We start from the raw sequence: 15,991 nt of genomic DNA, 5'->3' as shown, positions 1-15,991 counted from the left end.
TTGCCTTTGAATTCCCCAGGCAGTTAAGACCTCGAAAATCTACCAGAGGGGTATGTGAGATAGATAGTAAGAAAGAGAGTTTTAGAAGGACAGTCGAAAAGGAGGAAAATAAAAGAGGAGACTCTCTTGAATGGGTTGTTTCTGTTCTTTGATGATCTGACCTGCTTTTTTTAATGCATTTGACCTAGTAATGACTCATGAGGAGCGCCTCAGAAGATGTTTTGGTTCTAGTCCTAATACCTCTATTTCAGTGACCTTGAGCAGATCAGTTAACTTCTTTGAACTTCATATACCTCATCTGTAAAATGGAGATAATAATAGTATTTACCTAATATGGTTGTTAAGGTATGTAAAGTGCTTGGCATGGTGCCTGGCACAAAGTAAGTAAATAATTAACAAATTAGTGATGATCTTTCTTCTTGTTGTTGTTACAGTATCAGAGAAGCAAAGGAAGACAACATTTTGAGTGGGAGAGGGAAGTCTGGTCTACATAATGCCAAATGCAGCAGAGATGTCCAGAAGGATGAGAATTGAGAGAAGGCAAGGGTTTTGAGGCTTGATTAGAAATGCTGAGTGATAGGCCGGGCGCAGTGGCTCATGCCTTTAATCCCAGCACTTTGGGAGGCCGAGGCGGGTAGATCACCTGAGGTCAGGAGTTCAAGACCAGCCTGGCCAACATGGTGAAACCCCATCTCTACTAAAAATACAAAAATTAGCCGGGTGCGGTGGTGTGTGCCTGTAATCCCAGCTACTCGGGAGGCTGAGGCAGGAGAATTGCTTGAACCCAGGAGGCAGAGGTCGCGGTGAGCCAAGACCAAGTCTCAAAAAAAAAAAAAAAAAAAAAAAAAGAAAAGAAATGCTGAGTGATATTTACATTTGAAACCCATCTTCTGAGCTCCTTATTTTTACTGGAAATGGGAATCACAGTTTAAAAAGAAATTCCATCACTTTTTGTTCTCAGGATGCATATTTAGTTAAGTTCACAGGAAGCAATGTTTATAGGGAGAATATGTAAGAAGGTAGCTGCAGCTGTGACAGCCACAGCAGACTCTTTATGCTTGTCCATTAGAACTTTCTGTGATGTGGACATCTTCTATATCTGCGTTATCCATATATGTGTGGCTATTGAGCACTTGAAATATGCTAGTGCTCTAGTGTGACTGAGGAAACGAAATTTTATTTTTTTTTTTTAAGACACAGTCTGGCTCTATCGCCCAGGCTGGAGTGCAGTGGCACAATGTCGGCTCACTGCAACCTCTGCCTCCTGGGTTCAAGCGATTCTCCTGCCTCAGCCTCCCAAGTAGCTGGGATTATAGGCGTGCACCACCACACCTAGCTAATTTTTGTATTTTTAGTAGAGACGGGGTTTCACTATATGTTGGCCAGGCTGGTCTCGAACTCTTGACCTCAGGTGATCCACCCACCTTGGCCTCCCAAAGTGGTAGGATTACAGGCGTGAGCCACCACGCCAGGCCTGAAATTTTAATTTTATTTAATCTTAATTAGCCTAAGTTTAAATAGCCATATGTAGCTTGTGGCTACCCTAATGGACAGCTCTAGCTGCCCTGAAAAAGCCATCATTGTTATTAGGGGAGCAAAGCATATACTCTTGAGACCAGTTAAATACCAAAAGAATTGGGGTCAGACAGTAGAGACTTAATTATTCAGAAAACAAATGATATCCACTGGGCTGGAGAATTTAAAGAGAGTCTTATAAAGTAAGTGAAACTTGGGCTTGAGCTAGAGGGATGTACGGTGGATAGGAGGAAAGAAGGCAAGAGGTTATGCTGATGGGTTGGAGGGGGTGGGCAAATGTTTGCAGTTAAAAAATATCTCCTACATGAGAAGTCTGAGGACAATGACTATTCTAAAATAGAGCACTCATATTGGGAGTTAGGCATGTTTGGGCCAGGTCATGGACAGTCTTGAATGCTAGCACACAGAGTTTGGGCTGTCCACATAGGCCGATGTTTTGCCAGGCTTGCTTAAAACATAGATTCTCAGGCCCCACCTTGACCTACTACATCAAATTTTCTGGGTTGGAGCCTAAGAAATCAGTATTTTGAGCAAGCTCCCCAGATGTTGATGATGCACATTCAAGTTTGAGATCTATTAGATAGATAGAAAGGAGCCCATGGGAGCTTTTGGTGAAGGGAGTGGTGTGATAATAGCAGTATCTTAGGAAGCTCAATAGGGTGGGACAGTGTAGGATGTAGAAACTAGAGTAAGGAAACCAGTTAGGTGACTGTTAAAGTAGTTCAGATATGAACTTCACAAATTCAGATTTTCTTTCTGGCTGGTACCCTTGGAATTGTCAAATTGACTCCTAAAATTTCCCTGCAGGCCATATTTTAATTTTCAACACAATTTGTTTGCTGTTTTAAATGACTAGGGCCCAGGGACCAAAGCCTGACTTCCTTGGTTCAAATCCGAGTTCTACTACCTAAGTGATTTTAGCTTAGACAAGTTTTCATAACTTTTCTGCGTTTCAACTTCCTTTTCTATAAACTGGAGATGATTATAGCTCCTAAATCATAAGGGCATTGCAGGTGTTAAATTAGATCATAAAGGGCTCACAACAGTAATTGGCACATAGTAAGCACTCAATAAATGTTTGTATTAATACTATTTAAACTAAAGAGCCCCTTAGTTTATTACAATTTGTTTAATAGTTAAAACCAGTCAATTACCTTTCACACACACAAAACATGTTAAATGTGCCCATTTGGTATGTTAAAACTGAGTTCTAGTCTTTTTGCTGAATGAGTTGTATTTCAAAGCATAATGCTTCAGTTAATTTTATATATGATTATCCTTCATAAAATAAGTCTAAACAGGATGAATTGTTTTTCCCACTGATTGTGTTAATCTGTGATTAGTTCTTGGCTATGAATCATGTATCTTTTTAAACTTTGTCCTTTTTACATTGCTACTAGTTTTCAGTGGATGCTATTTGTGATATTTATTTCTGAAGAAAAGAATGGACACTCTTTTGCTCTTCAGGGGGACTGATAGTGGAAATAAAATTTAATTTGTTATCTGGGCATGTGGCCTGGTGTCAGCTGATCCCATGACTTACCCTGGAGGTGCGGCAACAGGTTTCTGAAGGGGTGAGAAAGTCTCTTCAGGTGCCTTACTTGGGAATATGTGAACTTCCGGTTGCTGCTTCACTCTTCTTCCAGGCCTCACTGACACAGAGGCTTCTAGCCTCTCCAGTTTCCTTTGCATTGTCAGCTGCCTCAAGCAACTCTCAAGATGCACCTGCAAGTCAAGGGCGGGGAGGGAAGGAAACAGCTAAGACCCACGATAGCTACCTACACACTTCTGAGCCAGGCTGAGCCGAAACGTTGCCTCAAAATCTTTCTGCTTTCAGAAACAAAGTCACTCCTAACTTTGATCTCTTAGGTTCTGTTAGATAGTTGAAAAAGAGAGGTCTATGACACAGTTGGTTAAGATTCTTTTTTTAATGTTTTGACAAGATTAATACATATATTCCCTGCCATCTCCCTAGTTGTCCATTTCCCTTCCCTGGAGGCAATCAGTTACCAGTTTCTTGTGTATCCTTTCAGAGATCTTCTATACATGTATGTATATGTATAACCTTATATTTTTTTCTTTATATCCTTAAGTTTTATACAAATTGTAGCATACCATAAATGATATCCTGCACCTTGCTTTTTTCCTTTAATATGTACTGGAAACTGTTTCATATCAGCACATACAGAGCTTCTTTATGGCTATAGGGCAGCACTATGTGGAATCTAAGTATTTCATAATTACTGCAGATGTACCAGAATGTATTTTAGCAGTTCTTTATTGATGGATATTTGCATTGCATCTCATCTTTGGTGATTATCAACATGATTATACATATTTCACATGTGAGAGTATATCTTTAGGAGAAATTGGTTAGGACACTTTGGTGATTGACCTGTTCAAGTGACTGTATAACCACAGTGCTGTGTGTAGAATCAATTTGCCATGCTTAAATAGGGAGTCACAGGATGTCAGAGCTAGAAGAGATCTTAGAGATTCCAAAGAAACCCAAGATTACATGAAGACTTAGAGGCAGATTCAAGACTAAATCCCTGGCCGGGCGCGGTGGCTCATGCCTATAATCCCAGCACTTTGGGAAGCTCAGGTGGGCAGATCACAAGGTCAGGAGATCTAAACCATCCTGGCTAACATGGTGAAACCCCGTCTCTACTAAAAATACAAAAAAATTAGCCAGGCGTGGTGGCAGGCGCTTGTAGTCCCAGCTCCTCGGGAGGCTGAGGCAGGAGAATGGCGTGAACCCGGGAGGTGGAGCTTGCAGTGAGCTGAGATCGCGCGCCACTGCACTCCAGCCTGGGCGACAGAGCGAGACTCCGTCTCAAAAAAAAAAAAAAGACTAAGTCCCACAGTTGTTTTATTTATTTATTTATTTATTTATTTATTTATTTATTTATTGAGACAGAATCTTGCTCTGTTGCCCAGGCTGGAGTGCAGTGGCGTGATCTCGGCTCACTGCAACCTCTGCCTCCCGGGTTCAAGCGATTCTCCTGCCTCGGCCTCCCGAGTAGCTGGGATTATAGGAGCATGCCACCACGCCCGGCTAATTTTTACATTTTTAGTAGAGGCAGGATTTCACCATGTTGGCCAGGCTGGTCTCAAACTCCTGACCTCAGATGATCCGCCTGCCTCAGCCTCCCAAAGTGCTGGGATTGCAGGCATGAGCCACCGCGCCTGGCCAATCCCACAGTTTTTTACTCCAGTCCATAATGTAGCTCTTTGTACTATACCACACTGCTGTTTGTGAGAGAGATTTGGCATGGCCTGATTTCTGTCCTAACAAGCGGGACTGTGCATTTTCCGGCCCACTGTGATGTCACTATCCTGTCTACCTGATTTCTCTTTCTAGGGTCTGACTCTGTCAGCCTGACTTTCCCTACTTTCTCTGCTGCTCTGGACACTACTAATAACTGCTCTAATAATAACTACTTTTTTCCTTTAAAATTAAAACCAAAGTCCTTTATGGTTTCGGGATCCTTTCTTTAGTAGTAAAGGCAAATAAGTGAGGCAGGAGAGCTAGGGAGGTGATCTGGTAATGGCCCAAGATTCATGATCTTTCCCGTTGCTTTCTACTCTTAGCTCATCCATTGAGTCATCATGATGTAGTCTAGGGAGAGTCCTTTTCTCCTCTTGGCACTGCTGAAATATCTCCTTTTCTTGTCCATAAGATTGAGCACCTTAAGGTCCAACAAGTGGTTTATGTACCCAATAAGGAAGAATATGAAAGTGTGTGCACATAGTTTCATTATTACTGAATTATACTAGGGAAGTAATATTCTTTGTTTGCAGCCCAAGGAAATCAAGAGCCTTGGTGTCAGGGACAGACCCTTGTGTGCGAATGACTCTGAAGTTGACCTTAACTCTGGCCCAGGCCACAGAGGTGTAAACTGCTACAAACGTTTTTGAAATCAATACTAGGATAATGGATAAAACTGTACTAGGAATAGGCTGTAGAGCTATCCCTAGGACAGTTTTTCTCGAAGTATAGTCCTCTGACCACCTGCATTGTTCAAAAGTTGGCACTCTGGAGTCTGCAAGTAGTCCTTCTCTGCCCTCAGGTTATTCTTATATGAACTTAACTATGAAAACCACTGCCTGAGAAACGGTAAACTGGGGAGATGGTCACAGGTCTTTCAATTTGAAGCAGCTTATAAAATTAGTGATAAGAGCTGACTAGCAATTCCAGGTACAGTTAATGTCATTTGGGGAGATGTAAATACTACGTTAGGTGGCCGGGCGCGGTGGCTTATGCCTGTAATCCTAGCACTTCAGGAGGCCAAGGCGGGTGGATCATTTGAGGTCGGGAGTTCAAGACCAGCCTGGCCAACATGGTGAAACCTCGTCTCTACTAAAAATACAAAAATTAGCTGGACATGGTGGCACGTGCCCATAATCCCAGCTACTCAGGAGGCTGAGGCAGAGAATCACTTGACCCTGGGAGGCAGAGGCTGCGGTGAGCAGAGATCTCGCCATTGCACTCCATTCTGGGCAAGAGAATGAGACCCTGTCTCAAAAAAAAAAAAAAAAAAAAAGGCTGTGTTAGGTGCCCCATGTGCTCCCACAGACCCTGTGCTTCTGTTACAACCTGACATGGTTTGGCTCTGTGTCTCCACCCAAATCTTATCTCCAATTGTAATTTCCACATGCAGGGGACGGGGGGACCAGGTGAGAGGGGATTGGATCATGGGGGTGTTCTTGTGATAGTGAGTTCTCATGAGAGCTGATGGTTTTAAAGTGTGGCACTTCCTCGTTCCTGCACTCACTCTTTCCTGCCACCTCGTGATGAAGGTGCCTGCTTCCCCTTCTGCCATTATTGTAAGTTTCCTGAGGCCTCCCCAGCCATGTGGAACTGTGAGTCAATTAAACCTCTTTCCTTTATAAATCACTCAGTCTTGGGCCGGCCGGCCTGCCTGCCTTCCTTCCTTCCTTTCTTCTTTTTCTTTTCTTTTTTTTTTTTTTCTTTTTTTTTTTTTTTGAGACAGAGTCTCGCCCTGTTGCCCAGGCTGGAGTGCAGCGGCGTGATCTCGGCTCACTGCAGCCTCTGCCTCCTGGGTTCAATTGATTCTCCTGCCTCAGCCTCCCAAGTAGCTGGGACCACAGGTGCGTGCCACCATGCCTGGCTAATTTTTGTATTTTTAGTAGAGATAGGGTTTCACCATTTTGGCCAGGCTGGTCTCGTACTCCTGGCCTCAAGTGATCCGCCCACCTCAGCCTCCCAAAGTGCTGGGATTACAGGTGTGAGCCACCATGCCTGGCCATGGGTATTTCTTTATAGCAGTGTGAGAATGGACTAATACACAACCTTTATCATGCTGTATTGTGATTGAATGTTTTTGTCACTTCCCTGTATAATCCAGAGGGTTTTCAGTTGTGAGCAGCAGAAATTGACTGGCTAATTTAGGTAGAAAACGTATATATTGAAAGCATATTGAATAGCTCACAAAATCACCAGCTGGACTGGAGAACTAGACTCAGGCCTATATAGCCAACATCACAGCTGCCACTGTTACTACCACCAAGAGGAGAAAGGGACTCTCCCTAGACTACATGATGACTTAATGGACAAGCTAAGAGTAGAAAGCAACAGGAAAGATCATGAATTTTGAGCCATTACCAGATCACCTCCCTAGCACTAGTGAGTGCCTACCACCACCACTCTAACTGCCATCAGTGTTAGCTCAGATTCTCCAAGGAGCAGATACTAAGATGGAATTAGATATGCAAGAGATTGATTGAGGGAAATACCCATGACAGAAAGGGTGAGAACTGGAAGAGGCTGGAAGAGCTGTCAGACTGCAATGTAAATCTGACCTTTATGGATAAGAGAAGGCAAGAAGAAGGTTGAGAAGGAAGAGTCTTGGCCTGAAGAGCAGTTCTAATAAAATTTGCCCGAGCTGATGAGAGTCCTGTAGCCAAAGCTGCTTATTGGAATAGTTCTGTCTTCCAGAAATGGATCTGACTTAGTATTGCTGCTGTGCTCCGTCACTGGCTGGAAGCAATGTGGCCTCAAAGAAAAGCTGCAAATATTGGGGTGAATTTAGAACCTAGAAGCTAGGGCCAAGGTCATTTACATTCCCCACGCTGGGAGAACTGAAAGGCACATTTTCATAGCTGTCTCAATCAGAGGTTTTCCACTGCTTTGGGTCGCTGGCTCCCAGTCCAAGAGATGAATCCTTGGATTGGGTGAGCCAAGGTCATGTGCCTATGTTCTGATTGCAAGGGGGACCTGCTTCCCACCAAGATTCCTAAGCCCTCTCTCCCAAATAAAGGGGTTCATATGCTGGACAGCAACTCCCACAAAGGACAAATGTCCACTATACTGTGTGACCTCCTTAAGAGCAAAGATCTTTGTCTTGCTGATTGCAATTATAAATATTTACAAATAAATGTTTGTTGAAGTAACTGAATGCCCCACAATGCCATATCTGACTAAGTAAAAAAGAAGAAAAGTGAAATAACTGAATGAATGTAACCAGCTGGTGTTCAAATGCCCTTACGTACTCTCTCTCTCTCTCTGTCTCTGTCTTTCTCTGTCTCTTTCTGTCTCTCTCACACACACTCTCTCTCAGTCAATCAATTTAGCTCTCAGGGAAATGCAAACCAAATCCACTAGGATGACTATAATTAAAAAGACAGATAAAAATTGTTGTCAAGTATGTGGAGAAATTGGAACCATCATACACGGCTGAACATGGCTGATGGAAATGTAAAATGGTGCAGCCACTTTAGAAGAGTCTGGCGATCCCTCAAAACATAGTTACCATATGATCTAGCATTTTACTCCTAAGTGTGTACCCAAGTGAACTGAAAACACATATTCATGCAAATGATCCTCATAAGAGCCAAAAAGTGGAGACAGTCCTGTTGTGGTTAATATTATGTGTCAACTTGGCTAGGCTATTGTGCCCAGTTGTTTGGTCACACACCAGTCTAGATGTTGTAGTGAAGGTATTTTTCAGAGGGGATTAACAAAATCGGCAGACAGATTACCCTCCATAATGTCAGTGGGCTTCATCCAATCAGTTTAAGGCAGTAAGAGCAAAGGCCGAGGTCTACTGAAGAAGAAGGAATTCTGTCTTCAGGCTGCGATATAGAAATTCTGCCTGCATATCGAGCCTTTGAATCCAAGACTGCAACACCATCTCTTTTCTGAATTTCCAGCCTGCCAGCCTGCCCCAAGTTTCAGACCTGGCAGTCCCCCAAATTGCATAAGCTAATTTCTTAAAATATATCTCCACCCATCCCCTTGTGCCAATTGGTTCTGTTTCCCTGTGATAGATCCATACAGTGTAGTATTACCATAAAAAGGAATGAAGTACTAATACATGCTACGACATGGATGAACCTTGAAAACATCATAATAAGTGAAAGAAACCAGATACAAAAGGTCATATATGATCATATATTGTATGATTCCGTCCAGAATAGACAAATCTATTGAGATGGAAAGTGGATTCGTGGTTGCCTAGTGCTGTGAGGAGTGGGGAATGGGGACTGAGTGCTTAATGGGTTTCTTGGGGTGATGAAATGTTCCGGCACTAAGTCGTGGTAATGGCTGCATGACTTTGTACTAAAACTACTAACTTGTACACTTCAAATGGGTGAATTGTATGGCATATGAGTTATTTCTAAATAAAGGGTAATATTTAAAAAATTCAATAATATAATTATATTCCCCTCCCTGACCCTTTTCTTCCACCAGGCAATGTAAATAGAACTCGCCAGCTGCCTGGCAACACCTAACATCCCAAATGCCATGCTGCATTATGTGACAGCACTTCTTTCCCTTCAAGACTAATTTAGATGTCATTTCTAACCAGATTTGTTGAAGAAAAATGCTAGGGGTGAGGGCTGCAGGGAAGTTACTTCTGTTTTAACTCCAGGCCCAAATCCCAGGTATGGATGATACTGATGAGGGAGTGGCTCAGAACTAACAGGCAAGGGTCTTTGTTCTCAGGGAGTTTATAGTGAAAAGAAAAATAAGACCTAGATGATATGACTGATTTTGCATTCGGTTTTTTTTTTTTTTTTTTTTTAGACGGAATCTCACTGTCACCTAGTTTGGAGTGCAATGGCACAATCTTGGCTCACTGCAACCTCCATCTCCTGGGTTCAAGCGATTCTCGTGTCTCAGTCTCCAGAGTTGCTAGGATTACAGATGTGTGCCACCATGCCTGGCTAATTTTTGTATTTTTAGTAGAAATGGGGTTTCACCATGTTGCCCAGTCTGGTCTTGAACTGCCGACCTTAGGTGATCGACCCACCTCGGCCTCCTAAAGTGCTGGGATTAACAGGTGTGAACCACTGTGCCTGGCTTTTTTTCTTTTTCTTTTATTTTCTTTTTCTTTCTTTTCTTTCTTTTTTTTTTTTTTTTTGAGACAGAGTTGCTCTGTTGCCCAGGTTGGAGTGCAGTGGCACAATCACAACTCGCTGTACCTTCAACCTCCCAGGCTCAAGCTATCCTCCCCACTTCAGCCTCCAGAGTAGCTAGGACTACAGGTGTGTGTCACCATGCCCAGCTAATTTTGTTTTTATTTTTTTGTAGAGACAGGGTCTCACTTTGTTGCCCAGGTTGGTCTCAAACTCCTGGGCTCAAGCAATCCTCCCACCTCCGCCTCCCAAAGCGCCGGGATTACAGGTGTGAGCCACCATGCCTGGCCTTTAGATATCTTTTAAGCATTCTAACAGCCCAAACTGAGCATTCTTTAGAGGGAAGCCATCTTCCATCCTGGCTATTGATTCTCTGGGCCTTGCCCATCACCTCCCACCAACGAGTGTTCTGTGACTGGACTGTCAGCCACTTGCTGCACATCTCTGTCCTTCCTCTCCTTTTTCCTCATCGATGCCACGCACCTCTTACACATCCATTCCTTGGAGGCTTTTGGGCAGTCTTCAGGCTGCAGAGGCTTGGAAAGCTCAACCCCATCCCTGAGCCTTATAGAGGGATTCTGAATGCTGATAAAGATGCCAAGAGCTTTTAGACCACATGGCTTTTAGATGCGCTCTTTGTTCCTGTTGAGTCAGTTGTTGGAAGTAGAGTGGTAAGGAGTCAGATCTTGGTCTTCCCCTTTCTTGCAGAATTCTAGTGCTTCTCAGGAGGAGAAATTTATGCTTGAACACTACCTGGCATTCAGGGGGCAGCCTAGGTGTCACCTCAGATGACTAGTCTGTGGGAGATCAGTGCTCTTAATGGGACAGGGGTTCCTAGAGCCTCAGAAGCCTTATGACTGCCAACATTTCCAGCATCTTTAGTCCCAAGAAGAGTAAAGAGCTGGAATCTCGAGATGGCCTGAGAGAGCAAAGAGTGTTTGGACAGAAACAGCAAATTCTCAGTTAGCTACTCCCAGCAGGGCAAAGGAACGGGGAAATAAGAGACCAGAGGATTTAGTGACCTAAAGCGCCAGAGAGTCCTAGGGCTGAAAATAGAGAAGTTGGTGGGTGAGGGGGATCAGATGACAGGAACTTTACAGGTCTATACCAGTCATGGGGGAGTCCAACAAAAGTACAGTAATAGGGGCTCTGCCCTCAAGGAGCCTGTGATAATTTAGTTGGGGAATAAAAATTAATACACTTGAAATAATTTTGGTGCTACACTCTGGTATAAACAAAAGAATGCTATAGAAATTCTTGAGAAGGGACAGATCATGTGGTCTGGGAACCTCTGTGAGCTGATGGCTGAATGAGACAGTGCTCATTCAGCCAGAGGAGTTTATGCCCCAGCTACAGTGGCCACAGCTTTTAGAGATGAGTGTGTCTGAGTCTTGCGTGGTTTCATGGAGGAAGTTTGGGGGAGGAAGCGTCATCATCATCACCATTTGTCAATCACCATTGTCATCAACAAGTGCCACAATAAACAGTCATTGAGCATCCTTCCCTCACTAACTTTACACTTTTTGGGGGGAGGCAGGACAAACACAGAAAGAGTTGAAGGGCTAGTACGAGAGAGCATGTGCCAGTAGCACAAAGAGAGAAAAGTGAGGGTTGGGGAGGTGACAGAAGGCTTCTTGGAGGTGGGAGCACTTGGGCTGACCCTTGAAAGAAAGTTATGGTTTGGACTAATGGAGAAAAGGGTGAAGGGGGTTGTAAATTGCATCAACAAGGCAGAGGTGGGAGCGAGCAAGGCAAATAGGAGAAGTGAGAAAACCGGCTGGCCTTGTGGTAGGAGTAGTGTGGGCAATAAAATCTGAGAGGGAAGTAGTGTGATGATTATACAGAGCCTTGAATGACAGACAGAAGGAGTCATTTTGGAACAAAGTAGGAAGGCATTGTAAATTTTTGTATTTGGGGAGAGACAAGGCCATGGAGAAGAAGGAGGAAAGGCTAAAAGGTAAACGTTGGGATTCTACATTCTTCTTAGCTTTACTCTCCCATGTTTTTTTTTTAATTTTTAATTTTTATTTTTTTGAGATGGAGTTTCACTCTTGTCACCCAGGCTGGAGTGCAATGGTGCTATCTTAGCTCACTGCAACTTCTGCCTCCTGGGTTCAAGGGGTTCTCCTGCCTCAGCCTCCCAGGTAGCTGGGATTACAGGTGCCCACCACCACGCCCAGCTGTTTTTTGAATTTTTAGTAGAGACAGGATTTCACCATGTTGGTCAGGCTGGTCTCAAACTCCTGACCTCAGGCGATTCACCCACCTTGGCCTCCCAAAATGCTGAGATTACAGGCGTGAGCTACCGTGCCCGGCTGACTCTCCCATGTTGGGGGGACCAACTCACCCTATCCCAGTGAAATGTGATTAATTGGTCACCTTGCCTGAGATTCACCTTGTGAACAGGTACCTAGAGCAGCCCCAAGAGGTTCTGCACCATATACTCGTGGTGGAGAACGTTGACCCAGTTGGAATGTCCCAACTAATAAGAAAAAGAAGACTCTCTGAAGTTGTTCTCAATAGTGTTGACCTCCTTCATGAAATGGAAAGGAGAAAGGAGCAGCTTCCTAGCCCAGCTGCTAGCGTAGGTGCAGACCAAGATGTGGAGTCTGCTTCAGAAGGTGACAACCTTTAGATGTTGAATCTGTGCCTGAATCAGCCCTGGGGAAAGGAGGCAGCAATCATGGAAACCTTAAAAAAACAAAAAACAACATAATGACAGGACAACCTGGAGGCCATCATTTTGGTGGCTGCTACTTGGCCACTCCTCACATAGATTTGTTTTACTGACTTCCTGCAGCAAAAGGAGATTGGCACAGGCTCTGCTACATTATTATTATTATTATTAAGACGGAATCTTGCTCTGTTGCCCAGGCTGGAGTGCAATGGCGTGATCTCAGCTCACTGCAACCTCTGCCTCCTGGGTTCAAGTGATTCTCCTGCCTCAGCCTCCTGAGTAGCTGGGATTACAGTCACACACCACCATGCCCAGCTGATTTTTGTATTTTTAGTAGAGATGGGGTTTCCCAGCCTGTTGGCCAGGCTGGTCTCGAACTCCCGACCTCAAGTGATCTGCCTGCCTCAGCCTCCCAAAGTGCTGCGATTACAGGCGTGAACCACTGTGCCTGGCCTACATCTATATTATTACCAGGAGGCAGATGTTTTCTCTTTTTCTCTGAGGTTTAGAATTATGCATATGAAGATATGAAAATAAAAGCTCAGCGAGGTGGTGGAGGATTACACTTAAGAATACAAGTAATTTTCAAAGCTCTTTAAGACACCCCTCTCAGTTTTTACTAACAGCTCTCTCTTGGCTCTTTGCCAGTCTGTTTAGAATTTGGCACCTCTTCATAACCTTTCAACCAAAGACCTGTAAGTTCATTCTAAAGCTCCTATCCTGGCCTCATTTTGCAAGTGGAGAAATCAAGGCATAAAATATGAGCTTTCAGTGTCTGTGGGCTGACCTTGAGTCTTGACCTTTATCCTGTTCTGTCTTCCCTCCGCCGAAAACTCTGACCCAATTCCTCCCAGGTTCCCCCCTCATGATATTATCTGGAGGGCAATAGGACCTAGGGAGGTTCAACCCTGCGGCCGAGGGAGACACACCTGCCTAACCGCGTGGGTAGAGTGAGTGTTGGAGCAAGTCACTTAACTAGTTAGGGAGGGCGGGGTAGAAGTGGGCACCTGCTGCTCTTAGGGAAGAGTAAAGCTGTGGCTCCTGCCTGGGTCTCGAGGTCGTCGTCAGAAGTGCTTCTGAAGAGCGGCCCAAGCCCCTTTTTGTCCCACCACTCCACAACGAGCATCCCTCGGCTGGCCGCCTGCCCGGGAACTCTCCGGCTGGTTTTGTTTGGTCCCAGCCATCCCGCCCATCTCGCCCGCCCCCGCCGTCCCGGTGCCTTAGTTTTTGAAGCTGCCGACCTCTCGCAGCTGGAATCGCAGACCAGGCAGGACCCTGACAGCAGACGGCGTCCAAGAGTTTGGCGACATCCGTTCAGCCAGGTTGGCGCCCCGCACGTCGTGCCTCTCACTAGCAAAGTTTCTCCGAGGAGAAGCAGCCCCTCCAGCCTTTTCTTGATCCTGTAGAGCGAGCGCGCTCTGCTTCTCTCCCTCAACACTGCATTCGGAGACAGAGTGGTGACAATACTCCAGTCCCGGGCCAGGCGGTCTTGGGGGCGGGGCTTGGGGGAATCCGAGGAGCTATCCTGAGAACCCCGGACTCAGCGAAGGTCCTGAGAGCGCGCAGGTGAGCGGGCGAGCTGATAGCTACAGCCTAGCAATAGCTAGGATACCTAGGCACTGAACTGAATCCCCTCTTCTGCCCCCCCTCTTCTGCGCCCCCTCTTCTGCCCTGGCTCAGCTTTCCGCTGACTTGGGAGGACACACTGGTCAGGACTCTGTAAGGAGCTGCTGAGTGTCGGTGCACCCGACAGATTGGCTACTCCCTGCCTGAGGGGCTGCGAAAGGAGCCGCCACGGAAGCCGCTGTTCTCATGACTCTTCACGTCCCTGGAGTTGGACTCTGGATGGGGCGCTGGGATGCTTGCTTTTGTCTTGTTCAAGTTTCACAGCAAGTATGTTGACGATTGGAATCCTGGGCCAATCAAGAGTCAAGTTCAAAGTGGTACTCCTGGGCTTTCCATCCCAGACTCCAAGTCGAATCTGAATCTACAAGAGAGCGGTTTCTTGCTCTAACTAGTGAATCTGTTCCCAAACTGGACTTGACAGAGCTCTCCTCACCTATACTTGGACTGCAGCGGCTATAGGGTTCTCTTGAGGATGGGTGGGAGGGTGCTATGAACACCAGACCACAACATTCAGAAAGAACCTCGACAATGGACAGAGTTTATGAAATTCCTGAGGAGCCAAATGTGGATCCGGTTTCATCTCTGGAGGAAGATGTCATCCGTGGAGCCAACCCCCGATTTACTTTTCCATTTAGCATCCTTTTCTCCACCTTTTTGTACTGTGGGGAGGCTGCATCTGCTTTGTACATGGTTAGAATCTATCGAAAAAATAGTGAAACTTACTGGATGACATACACCTTTTCTTTCTTTATGTTTTCATCCATTATGGTCCAGTTGACCCTCATTTTTGTCCACAGAGATCTAGCCAAAGATAAACCGCTATCATTATTTATGCATCTAATCCTCTTGGGACCTGTTATCAGGTGAGCAACTTTTAAATCTTTTCCTTACCCCCCCCCCAACCCCACCCCAGACTTGGGCAGAGAAAGATGAAAGATTTACAAGATGGATACTATGGCTCTAATCAATTCTCTCATTTCCTCCCACTCTCGGCTTCCCTGTCTACCATTCAAAAAACTTCCCTGAAATCTTAAATGCCACCATGATGAACATGTGGTATGTACCTGTGTTCCAAAACAACGATGCTATTTGGGGTGTGTAAACTAGAATGGGAACACCCTGTGCATGAAGGCCATAGCTGCAGAGTGTGTAATTTTATTTAAAAAAATTTTTTTTTCTAAGACAAGGTCTTGCTCTGCCTCCCAGGCTACAGTGCAGTGGTGTGATCATGGCTCACTGCAGCCTTGATATCCTGGGATCAAGCGAACCTCCCACCTCAGCCCCCAAGTGGCTGGGACCAAAGGCATGTGTCACCATGCCTGGTTAATTAAAAAAAAAAATTTGTAGGCCGGGTGTGGTGGCTCATGCCTGTAATCCCAGCACTTTGGGAGGCTGAGGCGGGTGGATCACCTGAGATCAGGAGTTCAAGACCAGCTGGCCAACATGGTGAAACCCCCGTCTCTACTAAAAATCAGCTGGGTGTGGTGGCCTGTAATCCCAGCTACTCTGGTGGCAGAGGCAGGAGAATCACTTGAACCCGGAAGGTGGAGGTTGCAGTGAGCCAAGATCGGTGCCACTGCACTCCAGCCTGGGCGATAGAGTGAGACTCCATCTCAAAAAAAGAAAAAAAATTTGTAGAGGCGGGATCTCGTTATGTAGACTGGGCTCAAGTGATCTTCCTGCCTCAGCCTCCCAAAGTGAGCCACCGCGCCTGGTCTGAGTGTGTAATTTTGACTCTACCTTTTGGATGCTTTGTAAATTGGATAA

The 15,991-nt window shown here is 45.2% G+C and overlaps 1 protein-coding gene across 5 annotated transcripts in view; it reads left to right on the top strand.

Moving 5' to 3' along the window:
• XKRX (XK related X-linked) overlaps window positions 1–15,991 on the top strand; it is a 36,612-nt gene that overhangs the window by 6,689 nt on the left and 13,932 nt on the right. Inside the window, exons 1-2 of one of the 5 annotated variants that reach the window (XM_063635093.1) lie at window positions 11,860–11,878; window positions 15,022–15,087. In XM_063635093.1, coding sequence (XP_063491163.1) covers window positions 15,056–15,087 — 32 coding nt within the window. In that variant the 5' untranslated portion in view covers window positions 11,860–11,878; window positions 15,022–15,055. Of the gene's footprint in view, window positions 1–11,859; window positions 11,879–13,550; window positions 15,088–15,991 lie in introns of those variants that run through there. The other 4 variants (XM_063635092.1, XM_063635091.1, XM_063635094.1 and 1 more) reach the window with 4 other exon arrangements.

Source organism: Symphalangus syndactylus, chromosome X (assembly GCF_028878055.3).
Source record: "Symphalangus syndactylus isolate Jambi chromosome X, NHGRI_mSymSyn1-v2.1_pri, whole genome shotgun sequence".
NCBI classification, from domain to species: Eukaryota; Metazoa; Chordata; class Mammalia; order Primates; family Hylobatidae; genus Symphalangus; species Symphalangus syndactylus.
The sequence above is the reverse complement of the archived record's forward strand: the minus strand, read 5'-3'. Positions and strand labels throughout refer to the sequence as shown.